Source organism: Oreochromis niloticus, linkage group LG6 (genome assembly GCF_001858045.2).
Source record: "Oreochromis niloticus isolate F11D_XX linkage group LG6, O_niloticus_UMD_NMBU, whole genome shotgun sequence".
Taxonomy (NCBI): Eukaryota; Metazoa; Chordata; class Actinopteri; order Cichliformes; family Cichlidae; genus Oreochromis; species Oreochromis niloticus.
Window position 1 is genome coordinate 29,607,053 of NC_031971.2, and position 19,852 is coordinate 29,626,904.

General features: G+C 40.7%; 3 protein-coding genes across 4 annotated transcripts; 2 read left to right on the plus strand and 1 right to left on the minus strand.

The window, feature by feature from the left end:
• Positions 1 to 798: 798 nt before the first annotated feature.
• On the plus strand, positions 799 to 5,760 carry LOC109202412 (uncharacterized). Of its 2 annotated transcripts, none has more exons than XM_019359722.2 (4): positions 799 to 847; positions 3,816 to 4,010; positions 4,099 to 4,175; positions 4,434 to 5,760. In XM_019359722.2, the coding sequence occupies exons 1-4, from the start codon at positions 818 to 820 to the stop codon at positions 5,407 to 5,409; spliced, it is 1,278 nt and encodes a 425-aa protein (XP_019215267.1). In that variant the 5' UTR covers positions 799 to 817; the 3' UTR covers positions 5,410 to 5,760. The 2 variants fall into 2 exon arrangements, with proteins under 2 accessions (XP_019215267.1, XP_019215266.1); XM_019359721.2 differs by lacking the exon at positions 799 to 847 and adding an exon at positions 3,367 to 3,434.
• Positions 5,761 to 6,028: 268 nt separating this feature from the next.
• Positions 6,029 to 7,919, minus strand: LOC112847164 (uncharacterized). Its single transcript, XM_025908221.1, has 3 exons — positions 7,498 to 7,919; positions 7,044 to 7,179; positions 6,029 to 6,781 (listed from the first exon to the last, which is right to left on the minus strand). The coding sequence occupies exons 1-3, from the start codon at positions 7,917 to 7,919 to the stop codon at positions 6,029 to 6,031; spliced, it is 1,311 nt and encodes a 436-aa protein (XP_025764006.1).
• Positions 7,920 to 8,487: 568 nt separating this feature from the next.
• Positions 8,488 to 9,383, plus strand: LOC102076252 (sialic acid synthase-like). The gene is made up of 2 exons (XM_005454770.4): positions 8,488 to 8,706; positions 8,898 to 9,383. Exons 1-2 carry the CDS (start codon positions 8,524 to 8,526, stop codon positions 9,081 to 9,083), a joined length of 369 nt encoding a protein of 122 aa, XP_005454827.1. The 5' UTR covers positions 8,488 to 8,523; the 3' UTR covers positions 9,084 to 9,383.
• The last annotated feature ends 10,469 nt before the right edge of the window (positions 9,384 to 19,852 follow it).

The window sequence follows — 19,852 nt, forward strand, 5'->3', positions numbered from 1 at the left end:
CCATGGCTTTCAATTGGTTTTGTGCGATCTCATAGGAGCGTGCAATGTCTATGGCTTTTTCTAGAGTTAAATCTGACCCCTGGCTCAGCAGCTTTTCTCTGACTTGTGGGAAACTGGTTGCAAAGACAATCCTGTCTCGGACCATTTCATCACTGTTAACATAGCCACATTGCTTGACGAGTAACTTTAACTCTGTCACAAAGTGTTCAAATGACTCCCCTTCACCTTGGAGTCTTTCATTAAACTTGTATCTGGCAAAAATGGTGTTCGTTTTCGGCATGAGGTACTGTTCAAACCTGTCGAGATAGGTGGTCAGCTTTTTAGCTTCTTCATCAGATAGTTGCCATGTGTTATAAATGTCTCTGCCTCTTTCTCCTACCCACAGAAGAAGATAGCTGCACTGGGTCTCCTCGGGCTTGCCGCTTAGCGGGCCGCTAAACATTAGCTGCACATGTTGTACGAACCTCCGCCAGGCATCGGGAAGATTAGCTGAATCCCAGTCCATTCGTGGTGCAGGAACTCCCGACGAATCCATTTCGCGCTGTCAGTGGGCGTTTAGTCCGATTAACTCTGACACCATGTAATGTTCCGTTCTAAACTTATGAATAAGTATTCTTAATCTGCTTCGTGAGCCACCATTTTCTTTATTGCCGCTCGTGCAGTCCAGCATAACACACACCCACTTCCGTAAACGAAACACTCCCCGTTTGCCACTACGGCAAATCATAAAGGACAATAAGCACGGAGTGCAAACATTATAAACAATACAACAAAGTCCACATGAACAGAGTCAATTTTTTGGGATTTCCTTACCTGGATGATTGAACATCTATCAAGACTGTGTAATGTAAAGTTTTTCCTTATTTTCACATTTGGTGTGACCTTTACCTTGATCCAATTCTCACCTGAGTTAAATCAGATCTTGAAAACCATGGAAGCTAGACTGCTAACAAGCAGAAAAGTAGATAGACAGATGGATTATATCACAGTGGGAGAAAAAATAAATAGTGACATTTTCTGGATAGTTATTAATAGTCTGAAGCTATTTTCATTGTGTTTTATCCTGGATAGTGGGTCTGACACTCACTGGTCCTCGGCCTACTTCCTTCCATTTAGTGTACAATCTCAGTGTGCTGGACTTGGGGAAATGCTCCATGCATGGTAAGGGGCTTTCTTATCTTGATGTCAGAGGCTTCTCTCTCCTCCTTTGACCAACTTATTATCCAGGCACGGTATCTGATGTGCAGTAGTGACGGGAATTCCGGCTCTTTTCAGAGAACTCTTTCGGCTCGGCTCACTAAAAAGAGCCAGCTCTTTCGGCTCCCAACCGGCTCTTCAGGTTGTTTTGTTGCTTTAATTAATTTATTATCAACAACAATATAAAATTATGCACAAAATGTGTTTTTTATTTATATATGTTTATTATATAAGTATGCTTTAATTTATTCACTCCAGATAAAATTTAAAAAATAAATTATAAAATGCAGAAACCAACTATTTACAATTCTACTTTTAACTATTTAAATTTTCAGCTTTTTCCTTTGAACTAATTTAAAGTGAAACAACACAAAACATTGCAAACCACAACACAATAAAATATAAATTAATATGCAAAATAAAAGAAGATGCACGTTCTCTGTCATATAGGCCTGGGATGAATTTTTTGGGAGAGTGTTTTCCTGCTTGGAATTGCATACATAGGATTTAGTACATGAATAAACTTTCTGAATCCTTTAACATCCACAACTGAAAATAGTTGGAAACCAAGTGCAATCATTTTTGCCAGGTCTTTGTAAATTGAGTTCTGTCTTGCTGGGGTCATAGGCTTCTGCAAAAACTGTCTAATAGAGCTCTGGGTTGGTTTAGGTGGTTGTGGTGGTATACTGCAAGATGCTATAGATGTAGATTTAGAGACTTAGAGAGTTTTATTGTCATTGTGCAGTTTCTTGCACAGCGAAATTGGGTAGCTGGACCACAAGGTGCAAAAGTAAAGAAGGGAAAACAATATACAATGAGGGGTAAAAATAAATAAAAAGCAATATATATGTGTGAGTGAACTATACACATGGCATATGCGCAATATACATGATGTATTCATAGGAAACATTGAAACAGATATATTGTGGGGCTGTATACAAGGGCAGTTATATAATATGATAAATAAAATAAGGGTGGAGGGGCTATGGTCATTTAGGGTGGGGATGGTGATTCCAATGAGACTAAAATATTGCACAAGACCAAAAATACTTCACAGAACATGGAAAGACTAAAATATTGCAGGTGAGGTACTGTTCTTGTTTAAACTTATTTCCTGGTTCAAGTAGGGTTGTCAGCACCAGTAGCGGTTTTAGATACGGGCGACACGGGCGGTTGCCCGGGGCGGCAGGTGGGGGGCAGCATCACGGGCATCGGCAAAAAAAAAAAAATTGCTCGTACTCATGCTGCCCCGACATCATGCCAGCGCATATTGGGAATGTCATAGGCACCGATCGGTTTTCTATCGCCCATTTGCTGGGAGTAAGGGGGCCCTCCGGTTGCGAGGTGCGCCTGCTGCTTGCGGCACAGGGAGGAGAGGGCGGGGAAAAATTACCAACTCGCAAAATAAAACAAAATAAAAACAAAACAACAAACATGAAAACACCAGACATTATGATACAGACTTATAATTTACTCCGATGTTTTTTCAAAATTCTATACGCGAAAAGTGAGCGCGAGAGCCCTCGGTGCGCCTGCTCGCTGCTGAAGTCAAAGTAAACTTCTCCGCTACATACAGTTCAGTATATAGAGAGACGAGACCACGAGGCTCCAGTTACAGCAGTGCAAGTAAACGAACAATAAATATTTAACAGTAAAAAAATAAATATACACTTTAGGACTCGGGGTAAAGGGATCAATAACAATTTAAAATGTATATTTTATATTTTGTTGATTTAAAGTCTCACACACAACCCGTTTTTAAAGTTTTAAAAAAAGAGAAAAGAAGAGGAGTGTAGCAACAGTTGCTAGAGGCCGGGGATGGAGCCTGCCTATTTGCCTGACGCGCTGTCAACTTTACGCAATAATGCGAGAGGTGGAATTCCTTGCTTGTTTATTAAAGTGCTTGAAAAGTTTACAGAGCAATGTGATCGGCTCGCGATTCAAACTCTTAAAACATCACAGGCTCTAATGCAACAAGGGGAAACTCGTTGTGCTGCGGTCAACAAAAACTACGGCTACCCAGCCCTGCTCTCTGTCAAAATCAAACCAGTGAATGACAGACTGACAACGTCCTCTTAATGTCACCGCTAGCACCCACGTGACTCCCGTTACACATCACCATAGCAACCAAACAAATGAAAACCCAGTGATCATTAAAATTCAGGGGAGGGGAGGTCGGTGTGAGAGCCCTGTGCTACAGGTCAATGAGGAAGAGTGAGGCACCACACAGACTAAGTGTAGGTAGGAAGCTGTGTAAAGTTGTTAATCCCCGTTCAGTGGGGTTCAGTTCATTTAAGCATTAGTTAAGTTCATTCCTAAAGGCCCATCAACTTGAATGTTTTCCTTGTCTCCCTGCTTTATCACACCTAATTTGACTAGTCAGATAGTTAAATCAGCGTGTGTTTGGGTGATCAGAAACATTTGACACCAAGTTAATACTGCAAATATACACAATCTAAGTTATTACAGTTATCAAGGATGGTTAAGTTGTTTTAATAGGGAGAGAAGGAAACACTAAGCATTCAGGAAGGTACGTAACCATAAAACTGAACTATGTTCCTGTTCAGCTCTTCCATGAAGATGATGTTACATTTTTAATTTTCGTTCTTTCTTCTTAGATTAAGCTTCTGGATTCATCGCCGGTGGTACTGATACATAGCCAGTGCTCCTGTGTGGCAGGCGCTGTTATGTGCAATGACACAGTGGCACTGCTCTTCCAAACAGCACACTACTCACAACTCAGAGTGCCGGTTGTCCCCCCTGTGCATAGCTGCACAGAATCTGAACAGCAATGGCACAAGCCACGGACAGTGGTAATTTAAATGAGGTTAAAGTTTTTGAATTAGTCCATGTTTACATATGAACAGCAACACCATCCATAGTAAATGTGTCTTCTGTTAGGGTGTGAAGCCAAGACCCATCAACTCCATGATCTTCACTAAGCTGGTACCAAATAGGATGGCCCAGACTGGAGTATGGTAATTAGATTTTAAAATTTGGTTTCCTGTGTTACAAATGCATGTTGCTATTTGTTCATACATACATACATGTGTCAGAATAGGTATTAATTTACATACAACATTACAGTTTCTGAAGACAGCTAACTCAGTCATGTACATATACATCCCAGTCTCTAACTTATGCACCACTGTTTTACACCTTTTAGTTTTTAGTTTAGTTGTTGTTCAGTATAATAACCTTCTTCCTTACATTATTGTCATTGATGTTTTCTTTAGGAGTGGCTTCTACAGAGGCATGGTGGGTCCATTACCAGATCCCTGCTTGTTCAGAATAACGGAGGCATATGCAAAATTTAATATTGAGGACAGACCACTTGTGACCACAATAAACATGAGACCTGATAAGCCCCTTGTGGAAAGTGCCTTTGGGCTGGTGCAGGAGGGCAGTGTTCTGTCATATCAGCAGCCGGTTTTGACAACCCGGTACATCACACTACACCGTGATGCACCACCAACACCGCACTTGCCTCTGGAGGGGTATGACATCTTGCCATCAGATTGTGTGTTTGTGTGTTCAGAAGAAGAGCTTCTGCATCTGAAAAGCTTGTCTGTAACTCTGGAAATGGCTCACAAAATAGAGGAAGCTACACGTGAGCAAAGCTCTTCGTCTGAGTGGCATCAGCTCCGCAGGCCCAGAGTGACTGCCTCTAAGTTTCGGGAGGTGTGTCACGTCAGAGGCCAGAGCTCGGCAGATTCACTAGCAGAGCGTATATTGAAGGGAACAAGGCAGACAGCAGACATGAGGAGAGGAACTGAGATGGAGCCTGCAATAGCAGCAGAGTATAGTAGGCTAATGAATGTTAACTACTCACCCTGTGGTCTGGTCATTCACCCCATTGCCCCCTGGCTTGCTGCATCTCCTGATGGTGTTGTTTTTGACCCCAATGAATACCCCCAGTTTGGCCTTGTTGAATTCAAATGTCCCAATGTACAAAACTTTATTGACAGCAAATATGTGCAAATGAAATGTGGTACCCCTAAACTAAAAAAGAGCCATGCATATTACTGGCAAGTGCAAGGACAACTGCTCATCAGTGGGATGCAGTGGTGTGACTTTGTTGTGTGGGCACAAGAGGACTACCTAGTACAAAGAATATACATGGATACAGATGTACACAATGCAATCAGAGAAAAGGCTGACTACTTCTTTTTTTACATATATATGCCAAGATACCTGTGTTTGGAAAAATGAACAGTGAAAACATAGCAAAAAGGAAAACAGATCCTTCAGGCTGGCTGGAACAAAATAACTGATGTTTTATTTGCAATGTATTTCATGAATTATTTTGTTGTTACATGTTACTTTTATGTGAAATCAATAAACTGTTATTTAAGCAATGGCATCAATTTCATTTTTTTTAAAAACACACATTAAAACATTGAATTTCTGTAGAACTTATTTACATGGTAAGTATATAACACTCCATGCCTAGCATACTGATATACATTTAGACAATAACACAACTGAGGGAAGAAAATGACAAATGGTATTTTGGATGTTCCAAAAGCACAATGTCACTTATGATTTTAAAACGATTTAGTGATTTACTTTATGATTTTGATAAACAATTTTGTTGAATCTGAATAGTAATATAGTATTATAATTAAACAGTATTATTAACATTCAACATTTGCAATGAATTAAAATGATCAATAACTGGAACTCAACTATCAGCACTCAAGTACCAGTTCTGTAATCAAGTATTGTCAGCTGAGAAGGAAGAAATGCAACTGTAGTGGCCTCAGCTGCAGGTCATTTTCCATAAGTTACTTGTACTGGCACTGGTGTATTGGGAAAAAGCCATCTCGTCTCACTTAACCCATTTTTTAACTAATGCTGTGTTCTGGTAATTTGACAACATACATTCTACTGCAAACAGTTGGTTGATATTGTAAACATGTGACATGGTAATGATGCTATCAAAAAGTTTGTTCTGTTTTATCCTCCTAATGACTCGCTCCACATGTACCCTGAGTCTGGCTATGGCCTGCGTCTCCTTAACCTGGTATGCTGGCATCTGCTTCTGCTTAGATAGAAAAGGTGGGCAGTACACTTTGCATTTACAACAATCGGTGATTAGGAAGCCCTTATCTACCATCACTGCCATGTCTTCAGTCAACTTCTCAGCAATGCCTGATTGTTTGAATAGTTCCTTGTCACTAACCGAACCAGCATACAGATTAGAGATGAATGTCACTGGACCATGTGGAGCTATGCCAACCAGGGCTTTCATCGTACTGTGGGATTTGTACGAAGAGTACATTTCACTTTGGAGAAGTGGTGAGGATGGTGTCTGACACCTCAGCTCTGTACAGTCAAGGATCATCTGGGTGTCTAAGAAATCTTTGAATTCCTCAGGGAGGTAAGCTTGCACTTCTTCACGTGTAAGCCAAATGCATTGAGACCCCAGTGCAGTGGCAAGAAAATCTGTCCATGTTGCAATAATGCGGCTCACTGTGGACTGGTGTATGTTAAATCGGTGTGCCAGGTCCCTCTCCTTCAAACCAACTGACAGGAAAACCAGGAAAAGAAAGAACTCGTCAATTGGCTGTAGCAGCTGCCTCTGGAAGGTGAAAACAAAAGGGAAAATGTTACTCCTTAAGCTATGAAATAGTAAAATTATGTTTTTCTTGGCTAAATGTTTTGTAATGGTTATGCATACCATACTGTACCATGGGGTAAACAATGAGGTGCTGTAGTACACAGGTGTATGTATGTAAAGGATACTGAGTCTAGTATGCTATTGTACATTATGTAATGTTATTGTACATAAATACAATAACATTACACCTCTAGTTCTAAATACCAACAAACCCATAACCTACCATTGATGTGCGTGCAGGTGTCAACACTTGTTCGTTCCTATTGGCAGCTGACTTGGCTCTTGAAACCCGGATCATTTTATAGATGCAAGGCTCAATCAAAAACCAAAATGCCATCAAATGATCATAGCTTGGAAATCTATTCATGAGAGAGACATACATCGTGTCACTCATTAATTAACATTACACACTGACGTAAAAATAATGTAAACTGTGACAAATATGCTAATGGTATGCTACATAACATAGTCTGATTAAGAGTCTATTTGGTGTTGTATTTTACCTGTAGCATTAGGATATCTTTTAAATACTAAAGCATCTACATGAAACATACAATCAGCAGAGAAAAAGTAAGTATCTATTTTGTTTTCATTAAGACTGGAAACACTTTCGAAATTTAACTGATGGTGACCTTGGTATATTTTAAACAGTTAGCTTGAATAGAACTTAGGTATACCTGGTATAGAATCGGATGTCAGTGTCGGAGCCAGCAAAGCGCTGTAACCCAAATTCTCGCTGGACACGTAACTCCTGCATTTCCTTCCTCAGAGTCTCCACGTCTTTGGACAGGTCTTCTGCAGCTGATGCAGATATGTCCAATGCAGACGGCTGAGGGACTGAGCAGTAGTCATGATCTATTGTAAGACTGTGCTCTTCTTGATCGTCAGGAGGAAATAGTTCAGGGCGTCGCTCCATTCTCTCCCAAACACTACGCCGCGGTGGTTCAACTTTATAGCCATACCACTCAAAAAGTGTTGGTACAGCACCTTTAATAAGCCGCCTTCGACCATCAAGGGTTGTTGGCTCTATGAGTTGATCACTGGCAAAGTGTCTGCTGCAGACCCTGGTGTGAGAGGTAATCGTATGTTTACCAGCCATTGTCTTCTCAAGTCGGAATGGGTCGGAAAGGCATGAAAACTTAGTATGCCGTTAAATTTGGCTGAAGCCGAACAAAGTGGGACACAGCAATGCTCGGAGTATTTCTTCTCCTGTTTTTGAAAATGTTCTGTTTTAAGTACTTTCCTTTTTATACTCATTCTGAAGTGACATTAGCATAGCTACCGATAGATAAACAAACATACCGGAAACGCCCAAGCGGTAGTATTTGGAAACGGAAATACGTCACACGCCCTAGTGCAAGTAGTCCATTGCTGTAGTATGCAGAGGAAACAAATGGCACATTATTAAAACAATAGCGGTTTTATAGCACACAACAGCTAGCTCAACAATTACTTTCAAATCCAGCCCCTAAATGTTATATGATTACACAGTGTCATATTACACAATCACAAAGTAGGTGCTGATTTCGGAGAGAAGACACCTGTCAATGGAAACTAGTGATTGTGTTGAGCATTACCACACATTTGACTTTAATATGCTCAGACTTAGTTTGTGTAATACTATAGTTTTTTTTTTCTTGTATTAAAAAGAAATACCAGGAGGACATGAGAAAGGGATTTACATCACTGTGGCTGCCGTGGCGATGGGAGCAAAAGTTGTGGAACGCCATGTGACCCTGGATAAGACCTGGAAGGGAAATGACCATGAGGCATCCCTGGAGCCCTCCGAGCTGGCAGAGCTGGTCCGAGCAATACAACTGGTGGAAACAGCAATGGGATCACCAGACAAGCAAATGTTACCATGCGAGAAGACCTGCCATGATAAGGTCAGTTTGATTCATTTGACTAGGGTTTTGAAATTCTTTGAGATGTTATAACACTATCAAACCAGTCATTGTTAACTTTGTTTACCTCCACCCTCTTCAGCTCACTGAACATCCATAATTGTACAAATTTGCAAAAGGTACATGAGCTTTATTAAAATATCTTTTATGTATTTATATTCTTTTCACTCCAGTTGGGCAAGTCAGTCATTGCTAAGATGGCAATCCCTAAAGAAAAAGTGCTGAGCCTGGGCATGTTTGCAGTGAAGGTTGGTGAGCCAAAGGGTATCCCTCCAGAACATATGCAGCAGCTGGTGGGCAAGAAGATCAAGGTGGATGTTGAAGAAGATGACAGCATCTTGGCAGACATGATAGAATAAAGGATCTTCCCAAACTATTGGGGCAGAGAGGCAGGCAAATAGAGAAGGATAGAAAATAAATTAGAGTTACATAGCCAGGTAGCTAGAAAATGGACAGATAATGATGTCATGTGTGAATAGAAAGGGATATGGTGCCTTTAATGTGGGATAAGACAAATGTGAATATTATTGGACCTGAAACATATCACTGGGTAAACATATATGGCAGTTATATGGCCTTTATATAATTTGAATAAATGTAATAATATAAATGTAAACACTTTACAATATAGATGTATGTTGATATTAGATCATGATGCCAACTCTATATGCATTAATAGGCTATTTTCTGAATGCCACAGGCCACAGTTTTCATACTTCGCTAGTTTGATTTCATCTCTCCCTGCCTATTTTTTCCAGGATGCAATCCCGGCTTTAACTGTAATCAAATGTTTCTGTAATATTAATAATTCAAATAAAGAAGGCTTTAAGAAACTCTGTATTCTTGACTTTTCATTAACAGTTAACAAATAACATTGAAACATTCCTTTAACTAAAGGAGCCTATGAATGAAAAAATTAATCAAATGTAAAATCAATATTAAAAATATAGAATAGGACTAAATTAAGATAACTTTTGTTGTAGTGTGATAAATTAGTTAGCGAGACATATCTTTCTCTGTGTCCTCATGTTTCCAATTTGTCTGCATTTTTACCAAACTAGGGATCATCAAAATTAGATACTAAAAGGTTGAAAAAATAATCTCCTGGTCTGATGAGTCTTGATTTCTGTAACAAAATTTGGATGGTAGGATCAGATTTCGGAATAAATGACATGAAAGCATAGGGCCATCCCACCTCAGTGGATCAGACTGCTACTGATGATAAAATTGTCTAGGTGGTATTTTCTTTGCACACCTTGAGACCTTTGTGAGCATTATTTAACCACCACAGCCTAGCTGGGTATTGTAGCTGATTAAGTCCATCCCTTTATGACCACAGTGTGCTTATTTTCTGATGGGATGGATAACATACCATATTACATGTACCAAGGCACAAAATTCCAAAGATCTCGTTTAAACAGTTGATAAGAATAGGCTGTACCTGTGATGTCCTTATTATTTTGTGTGGGTAAATGTTTTTAAGAATAATATTTCTCAATGTGAAATTGCAAAGAATTTATGAATTTCATATATAACTTTGTAAAAACCATCCTTGGAAACTGTAGAACAGTGCTTTCCCTATTGTTAGATGCCCATATATGGATAACAAAAAGGTCAACAATAAGTACAGTGAGTTTGATATTTAACCTGAAAACAATAAAATAAAATACAAAGATTTCAAGTTTTTCTCCTTCAGTAAGGATTGTGACTTTAATGCATTTGCATCAAAGTTTGGAACAGGTCTAACAATGTCATTGTTTAATGGCTTTTAACTGCTCTCAAAAATAAAGACTAATGAAACAACTAACACATTCAAATGCAAAGGTTTCAATGTAAATATATATTAATTAATATATATTGATTAAGAGACTGTTTTGGCTTTGGTTAGCTGTCAGACCAAGCTATTCATTAATAAATATCCTTTGTACAAAACTAATCATTCCTTATCATGTGTAAATTGGGGCATGACTTCTCTTATAAAGTTCAGATGAAGTTTGTTCTTGTGCTAACAAATCTCTCAGTAAACATTTCAAAACAGTGACTTTAAAGAAACTAATAATGGAAGGCTTTTATACATTAAAAGACTTTTCCACAGAAAAATACACAATCTGGAGAAGAAATATAAACAGACTGTTCAAATTGAAAGCAAAGCCTTCCCTTCAGTCTCCATACTCTTTACCACCTAGTACCACAAAACACATTTACAATGAGAAAGTATTCAATTCAATTCAATTTTATTTTATTTATATAGTGCCAAATGACAATAACTGTTGCCTCAAGGTCCTTTTTATTGTAAGGCAAAGACCGGTTGGAGTTGGGGGAAGAAGTCGGGAGAAAGACGCGCTGTGGAAGAGAGCCAGAGATTAATAATTGAATGCTGAGAGGTGTATAAACAGATAGTGAGTGAAAAAAGTGAATAAAGAAGAAACACTCAGTGGGTGTCATTATGGGAATTCCCCAGCAGCCTACACGTATCGCAGTCACCTGATCCAACGCTAACTATATGCTTTATCACAAAAGGAAATTTTGGCTGATGAGTTCACTTTGACTCACAAAAATGTGTTTGCATCATCCCCTCGTTCAGATAAAGTGTTGATCACACGCTCACCAAAGCCTGATCGTGGTCAGCCTGAAGCCAGAGCTAAGCAACCATTTCTCTCTCGTGAGGTACGTGAATGCTTCTATTGCCACAAAAAGGGTCATGTCATTGCTGATTGCCTTGCACTAATAAAATAAGACTACACCACCACAACCCAAGGGCGTGGGTTTGATTAAAAACATGTCGCCTCCCAGAAACCAAACATCTCAGAGTGAAATAGATCCTTGTTTCAAACCTTTTATCACACAGGGTTGTTTCTTTAACAGGTGATACTGTTGATGACCAGTCTATAACAATACTGAGAGACACGGGTGGTTCGCAGTCTATCATTCGAGAGGGTATTTTGCCTTTGTCTGTTGAGTCATCCTGTCAGTCAAGTGTTGTGGTCCAGGGTATCGGAATGACTTTTGTGTCTGCACCTTTGCACAATGTTCATATCACTTCCTCTGTTTTCAGTGGAGTTGGTAAGGTCACTGTCCTCCCCCTCGCTGCCCATAAAAGGGGTTGATTTCATCCTCGGGAATGACCCCCCTATGAGTGCTTGCTCATAGGGGGTCATATGATTGTTGGGCTTTTCTCTGTATTTATTATTGTGCTATCTACTGTACAATATAAAGCGCCTTGAGGCGACTTTTGTTGTGATTTGGCGCTATATAAATAAAATTGAATTGAATTGAATTGAATTGATTTAGCAGGTGGAAAAGTGATGCCTGTACCTGAGATGCTGGATAAGCCTGAAACAGGCTTAGAAGTTAAACAGCAAGAGTATGCTAACATTTTTCCTGCTTGTGTGGTAACTAGATCTCAATCCAAGAAGACTGACTTTGATTTGTCTGACTCTTTCCTCGTTATGAAAGAAGCACCTGATAGTGTTAGACCAGAAGCTATGCTTAAAGATGAGTCTAGAAAGATGTTTTCTCTTCCTAATGCAGACATAAAACTGCCCTCTTCTAGAGAGGAATTTATTGTTGCACAGCATGAAGATGACTCTCTTCTGAAATGCTGTTCTTCTGTACTTACCCAGGAGGAAGCTAAGGTAAAGAAGGTGGCGTACATTGTTGATGAAGGCCTCCTTCTACGTCGCTGGGCTGGTGGAAACTTAGATGACTGGCATACAGTTTATCAAGTTGTTGTGCCAAAGGTTTTCCGCTTGCAAGTCCTAGCGTTAGCACATGATCACCCACTTTCCGGACACCTTGGCATAAATAAAACGTATCATAAGGTCCTCAAACATTTTTTTTGGCCAGGACTCAAGTCTGATGTTGTACGTTACTGTCGTACCTGCCATGTTTGCCAAATTGTGGGCAAGCCAAATCAAGTTATCCCACCTGCACCCCTGTCACCAATTCCAGTGATGGGTGAACCATTTACCAGGGTTGTTGTTGACTGTGTAGGACCTTTACCAAAATCGAAGTCAGGGCACCAATACATTCTAACAATGATGTGTGCTTCTACTAGGTTTCCTGAAGCAGTGCCCCTGCGAAGAATCACCGCTCCTGTCATCAGTAAAGCTCTGGTTGGGTTCTTCTCTTTGTTTGGTCTTCCAAAGGTAGTCCAGACTGATCAGGGAACCAACTTTAAGTCTAGGACCTTTGCTCAGGCCTTGAAGGCCTTAGGAGTGGAACACATTACATCAAGCCCCTACCATCCTGAAAGTCAGGGAGCACTTGAAAGATTTCACCAGTCATTAAAGTCCATGCTCCGCAAATACTGTCTGGAGACTGGAAAGAAATGGGATGAGGGTATCCCATTCTTATTGTTCGCTGCTCGTGAAGCAGTGCAAGAGTCCCTAGGCTTTAGTCCTGCAGAGCTTGTATTTGGACATGAAGTTAGAGGACCATTGCATATCCTTAAAGAACAGCTAGTTGTTCCAACTAAAAAACTGAAGAGCATCCCTGAGTATGTGGCTAAAATTAGAGAGCGCCTTAAATCGGCTTGCGCTATTGCCAGGGACACCTTAACTGCTAGGCAGGTAAGGATGAAAAAGCACTATGATCGGAGAGCTGTTGCTCGCCAGTTTAAACCTGGTGATCAGGTTCTAGTTTTGCTCCCCATTCTGAGCTCTTCTCTGAGAACAAAGTTTTCTGGACCATATGTGGTGGAAAAGAAACTTAGTGAGACCAATTATGTTGTTCAAACACCTGATCGTCGTCGCAAGACCAGGGTATGCCACGTTAACATGATGAAACATTATCTTTCTAGAGAGAATGAAGATGACCCCCTCACTCTGCACAAGGTTACGTCTAGCTCTCCTGTAGCATGCATAACTTCAGAGATAGCCAATGAAAGCAGTGAGAAGGATGTGGTCCTGGGCAAAGATGCGTCACAGGGTACGAGACTCAGTAATAGTGAAATTTTGTCTGACTTGCCCCACTATTTGTCTCACCTGTCACTTGATCAGGCTGAAGACATTCAGAACCTGATTTTGTCTTTCCGCTTGGGAAAAACGCTATGTTTGGGGATATTCCTACCCAGACGAGTTTGATATCCCATGACATTGTTCTTACCAATCCTGCACCAATTAAACGTGCATATAGAGTCAATCCCATCAAAAGAGAGGTTATGCAAAAGGAAGTAGAATATCTAATTAGGAATGGACTTGCCATACCCAGTTGTAGCCCCTGGAGTTCCCCATGTTTGTTGGACATTAAAGCTGATGGGAGTCCACGGTTCTGTACGGACTTCCGCAAAGTGAATGCTGTGACAGTTCCTGACGCATACCCCTTGCCCCTCATCGATGATTGCATTGATGACATCGGACCTGCCACATTTATTACTAAACTGGATATGTTGAAAGGTTACTGGCAGATTCCTTTAACCAAAAGGGCATCAGAGATATCTGCTTTTGTAACTCCGGACAGTTTCCTCCAGTACACAGTCATGCCATTTGGGTTATGTAATGCGCCAGCTACATTTCAGAGGCTGGTGAACAAAGTACTGGGTGATGTTCCAAACTGCCGGGTGTATCTAGACGACATTGTTGTGTATTCCAGTGAATGGGCAGAGCATCTTGCTACCTTGTCAGCTGTATTTGAACGCCTCTCAGCTGCCTCGCTGACTTTGAATCTTGCCAAGTGTGAGTTTGGTAAAAGCACCATTCTCTATCTAGGCCAACAAGTTGGTGGAGGAAAGGTATGCCCAGTGGATGCCAAGATCTGTGCCATTTCGACATTTCCAGTTCCATCTACAAGAAGGGAGCTACGTCGTTTTCTTGGAATGGCCGGATATTATCGCCGGTTCTGTAAGAACTTCTCAACAGTAGCTGCCCCGTTGACTGCCTTGACCAGTCCCTCAGTTCCATTTTTCTGGTCTGATGAATGCCAACATGCCTTTGAGAATCTTAAAGGATTGCTTACATGTTCACCTGTTCTCTCCGCCCCAGACTTCAGCTGACCATTCAAGTTGGAGGTCGATGCTAGCGCCGTTGGGGTAGGTGCTGTCCTTCTACTGTCACGGACCCGGTTCCGGGGACTCGGGGTCCGTGAACAGTGTGGACCTTTATTATTATTATCATTATCATTATTGTTATTTTTGGATGTATGTTTGCGGCACTGTGCTCTTGTGTTCCATGCTGGTGTGTGTTCGTGTGTGTGTGTCTGCGGGTGTGGCTGGAGGATGAAGGACAGCCACCTGCAGGCCTGATGGGTGTGGTCCTGCCGGCTGCTGGTCACGCCTATGTTCCCACACACCTGCTTTTGATCAGGCTCGTCGGGGGGAGCTACATAACAGAGCAATGGGGCTTCCTCCGGCGCAGGATTGTTGAGTTAGACTCCATGTCAGTGTTTAAAGTGCTGTTGAGTGTATGCCTGCTGGAGTTGGTGCCATAACGGCTGCATCTGTTGTTTTTCCTCAGGAGGAGAGCGGAACACTGGACTGCAGGATGCACGGGGTGTGCGTAGGCACAGGGGCAGAGAGCACGGGATACCAGCACTTAGGAGAAGACACGTCACGGGAGTCAAGGGAGCACTCAGGAGATTTATTGTGTGGTGTACATTTACCTCACTGTAAATAAATGCACTGCTCATTCCACTAAGTCCAGCGTTTGGGTCCTATCTCCTACATTCCCCACGGTCTGCCTGCTAGACCGTGACATCTACAGGAAGATCAGGATGGACTCGATCACCCTGTGTGCTACTTCTCAAAGAAGTTCACTCTTCCTCAGAGAAGGTATTCCACAATCGAACAAGAAACTCTTGCCGTTCTGTTGGCTTTGCAACATTTTGAGATTTATCTTGGATTAAGTGTAGAACCCATAAAAGTCTTTACAGACCACAATCCGCTTGTTTTCCTTTCAAGGATGTACAATAACAACCGTCGGCTTATGAGGTGGTCTTTAATCATCCAAGAGTATAACCTTCAGATCTGCCATAAAAAAGGGACAGAAAATGTCCTGGCTGATGCACTATCCCGTGCCCTGTAGTCTGTTTAGGGTTTTTGTTTGTGTTTGAAGGATCCAAACTTTTTGTTTGGACTTGTAAGGGTGGGGGTGTTACGTGTCTGCAGGCTGCATGTTTTCTTTCCCTCTCCTTTTGTTTGCTATTCCCTTAGGTTGCAGACTGCAGGCTGATGTCAATCTGGGGATGTCCAACTAATTAGAGGAGGGAGACCCTGATTGGACAAACCAGGAGTGCACACCTTGATAAGGAGACTCACCTGTGGCTGGGCGCGGCCTCTCTTCCCTCCTTTGAATTGTTTGGCTCATGTGTAAAGCTCCTCTGCTGTGTTTCTTTTGTTTGATGGTTGTGGTGGGAGTAAAAGTGGACTAGGTAAGTTTGGGGACCCCATACACTTACTCACGTAGAGTCTTTTTGTTAGAAACACTAGGTAAGTAGGTTGGTGCCACCCATGTAATTTTGAGCTTGTTTTGAGTTGAGGTTTAGGGTCTTTCTGTTTTTGTTTTCTAGGATAATAGCTCAGCTATGTTTTGGTTTTGTCGTTTTGATGGGTTTTTTTGGCACAACCTAACTGTCCCTTTCTCCCCCACATTTGTTGTTTGAATTTGGGTTATTTATTTTGTGAGCGCTGCCATAAAACCTGTTTTTTAACACCTGTACCGAGTTTCCGGAGTTATTGTGTTATTCCCTCCTGCCCTCGAGGAGACATAACACACTCTTGCCTCAATTTTAAGGAAACATGAAACTGAGGGTGTGCCGTGAATTAAGCACTGTGTAACAAGGTGGGTGTGGTCCTTAGTTAAAAAAAAGAAGAAATATATGAAATTGCATTGGACAGGTATAACAGTGGGCAGGATTTAAAGTGTAACAACATGATATGGTGAGAATTTTCAAACAATAGCCATAGCCTCCTTCACAGGTTCTCTAGGTTTGAAGCTATCTGTGGCTATTTTTTAGTCAAGTACTGATTCAGCTCATCAATGTAAAAATGTAATAGGAATTTTATACCGTACATAGACACACAGTGATACAGACATAGAAAGGACATATTTCTGTGGATGGAGCTGATGTCATGTTAGTTTACATATTAAAAAGGTACACGCCCTGTGAACTTGACTCTTTAGTTGCATTTCCACTGACATTTTAGGGTTGATTTTCCACTTCAAATTGTATAATTACTGGGATGTATCAGACATGACTCCCTTGTAGAACATCACAGAGATCCAATTAGTAACCAGTCTTGACACTTATAGGTACATATGTGTTTAACTTTATTTTTTGGTTAGACTGGTAGACAGTGAAAAACATTCTTTCTGGATCATGGAATGAAAATATTTTTGCATTGTTTCTCATATGGGATTGTATCAGGTAAAGATATATTAGCTTTTTAGTAATTACAGCTTTGAAGTGGTTTGAAGTGGTTACTTTTTAGTAGTTACAGGTTTGAAGTTCAGCAGATACTGTTTTGTTTACACCAAAAGTCAAGGCTCTAATCAGATCAACATAAAGTAGCTCAAAAATGATTTGAGTCTAAATCCATTCCCTATCTGTCCTGTGTGTTATGTTATACACACAAGAAAGAGTTATCTCCCAGACTAATTAGCAATTGAGACATGATGCCGGTCTGTCTTGTTGTCTAATTGACAGACTAGATTTTAAAATCTTAATATAAAATAAGAAACAGTAGGGTGGACATTAGTTAAGGCTGCACTTTTTGCAGCGATTTCGTATAGAAAACTATTCAGTGCACATATAAAACAGGTCTGCGAGTTTTGTTTGGGTTTCCATCGGTGTGGAATTACCAAAAATAGAGAGGGCATAGCCTAACATATTTCAGATTCAGACTCCAAATCCAGGGCTGACATTGGATGCATTGTCAGTTACAATGGCAACAACTTTGCCTTGAAGTCTGATGGGAATCTCTGCTCCATTTACATCATGGGTATGGCTGCCTCTAATTCTTTTGCATGCTAGGGTGACCTTGTTGCACTGTAAAGTGGAATTAATCCAGTAAAATGTTACACCCATAAAACTTTTATTATTTACCGTCCAGATGTCAGCAGTGGTGGAAACAAAGTCTACCTCTCCGAGCCTTCAAATGAGAGTTGTATTATATATGTCGTATTCTCTCTCAAGGTATCCAACAAATCACTTTCTCTGGGGCAGCTTGACACCACTTTTAGTCTGTATTTTTTCTATGATGTGTTGGAATTTTTCGCTGTTGAAAAAAGTTTTCTTCCCACGCAGAGTGTACAGCGGACACAAATGTTTTTGTCACTTTTCGGTACTCCAAAGCTTTAAACGCTGCATGGTCGTACTCTCCCCCACGCTCCCTATCATCCATTGTTGATCTACACACGTGTCTGTTGCTACCACGGATGTCGCACGCTCATACTTCATTGTCATGAGACATTCTAACAAATAAAATCACGGTTTAGTAACGCAGTAGTGCAGTGTGCTTGTGGGAAATCCGCCGTGACCGGTTAAGATGAGAGAAGGAAGACAGGATAAAAGACATGCTGTGGAAGAGAGACAGAGATTAATAACAAGTATGATTCAGTGCAGAGAGGTCTGTTAACACATAGTGAGTGAGAAAGGTGACTGAAGAAGAAGTGCTCAGGTCATCACGGGAATCCCCCAGCAGCCTACACCTATTGCAGCATAACTAAGGGAGCATTCAGCCTTACCTGATCCAGCCCTAAATATATGCTTTAGCAAAAATGAATATTTTAAACCTAATCTTAAAAGTAGAGATAGTGTCTGTTACCCGAATCCAAACTAGAAGCTGGTAGTCCAGCCTAGAAGTAATAAATGCATTAATCAGTTTTTCAGCATCACTCTGAGAAAGGATATTTCTAATTTTAGAGATATTGCGCAAATGGAAGAAAGCAGTCCTACATATTTGTTTAGTATTTGCAATGAAGGACATATCCTGGTTAAAAATGACTTCAAGGTTCCTCACAGTGTTACTGGAGGCCAAGGTAATGCCATCCAGAGTAAGAATCTGGTTAGATACCATATTTCTAAGATTTTCTGGGCCGAGTACAATAACCTTAGTTTTATCTGAATTAAGGAGTGGAAAATTAGAGGCCATCCAGGTCTTTATGTCTTTAAGACATTCCTGCAGTTTAACTAATTGGTCTGTGATACCTGGCTTCATGGATAGATAAAGTTTTGTGTCATCTGCATAGCAGTGAAAATGTATGCTATGCCTTCTGATGATACTGCCTAAGGGAAGCATGTATAATGTAAACAGAATTGGTCCTAGCACAGAACCCTGTGGAACTTTATAATTAACCTTAGTGTGAGAAGAGGAATCTCCATTTACATGAACAAATTGGAGTCTATTAGATAGTCTGAGTGAATGGTTTAAATGCAGAGAGGAATTTCCCCACGGGGATCAATAAAGTATACATTGTTTCTGTGCTGTGATGAGCTCTGAAACCTGACTGAAACTCTTCAAATAAGTCATTCCTCTGTAGATGATCTGTTAGCTGTTTTACAACAACTCTTTCAAGGATTTTTGATATGAAAGGAAGGTTGGAGATTGGCCTATAATTAGCTAAGACCACTGGGTCAAAACATGGCTTTTTAAGCAACAATTTAACTACTGCCAGCTTGAAGGTCTGTGGTACATAGCCGATTATTAGAGATAAGTTGATCATATTTAAGATTGAAGCATTAATTAATGGCAGGACTTCTTTGAGAAGTTTTGCAGGAATGGAGTCTAAAAGACACGATGACGGTTTGGAGGAAGTAATTACTGAAGTTAACTCAGGAAGATCAATTGGAGAAAGAGTAGCTGTAGATAATGTTACATCTGTGAGACGGTTAGGAGTAATTCTTTCTCTAATGGTTAAAATTTTATTTGTGAAGAAGTTCATGAAGTCATTACTAGTTAACATTAAAGTAATGGTTGGCTCAACAGTGCTCTGACTTTTTGTCAGCCTGGCTACAGTGCTGAAGAGAAACCAAGGGTTGTTCTTGTTTCCTTTAATCAGTAATGAATAGTTGTCGCGATCTGGGTTGTGTATTGGTGTTTTGGTGTATTTTTCCACTCTGCTCTTGAAGCAGTGGTTCTGCCTCTGGGCAAAGTCTTGGTTTCCTTTTCTCACCTGTGATTCATTGCAAATAA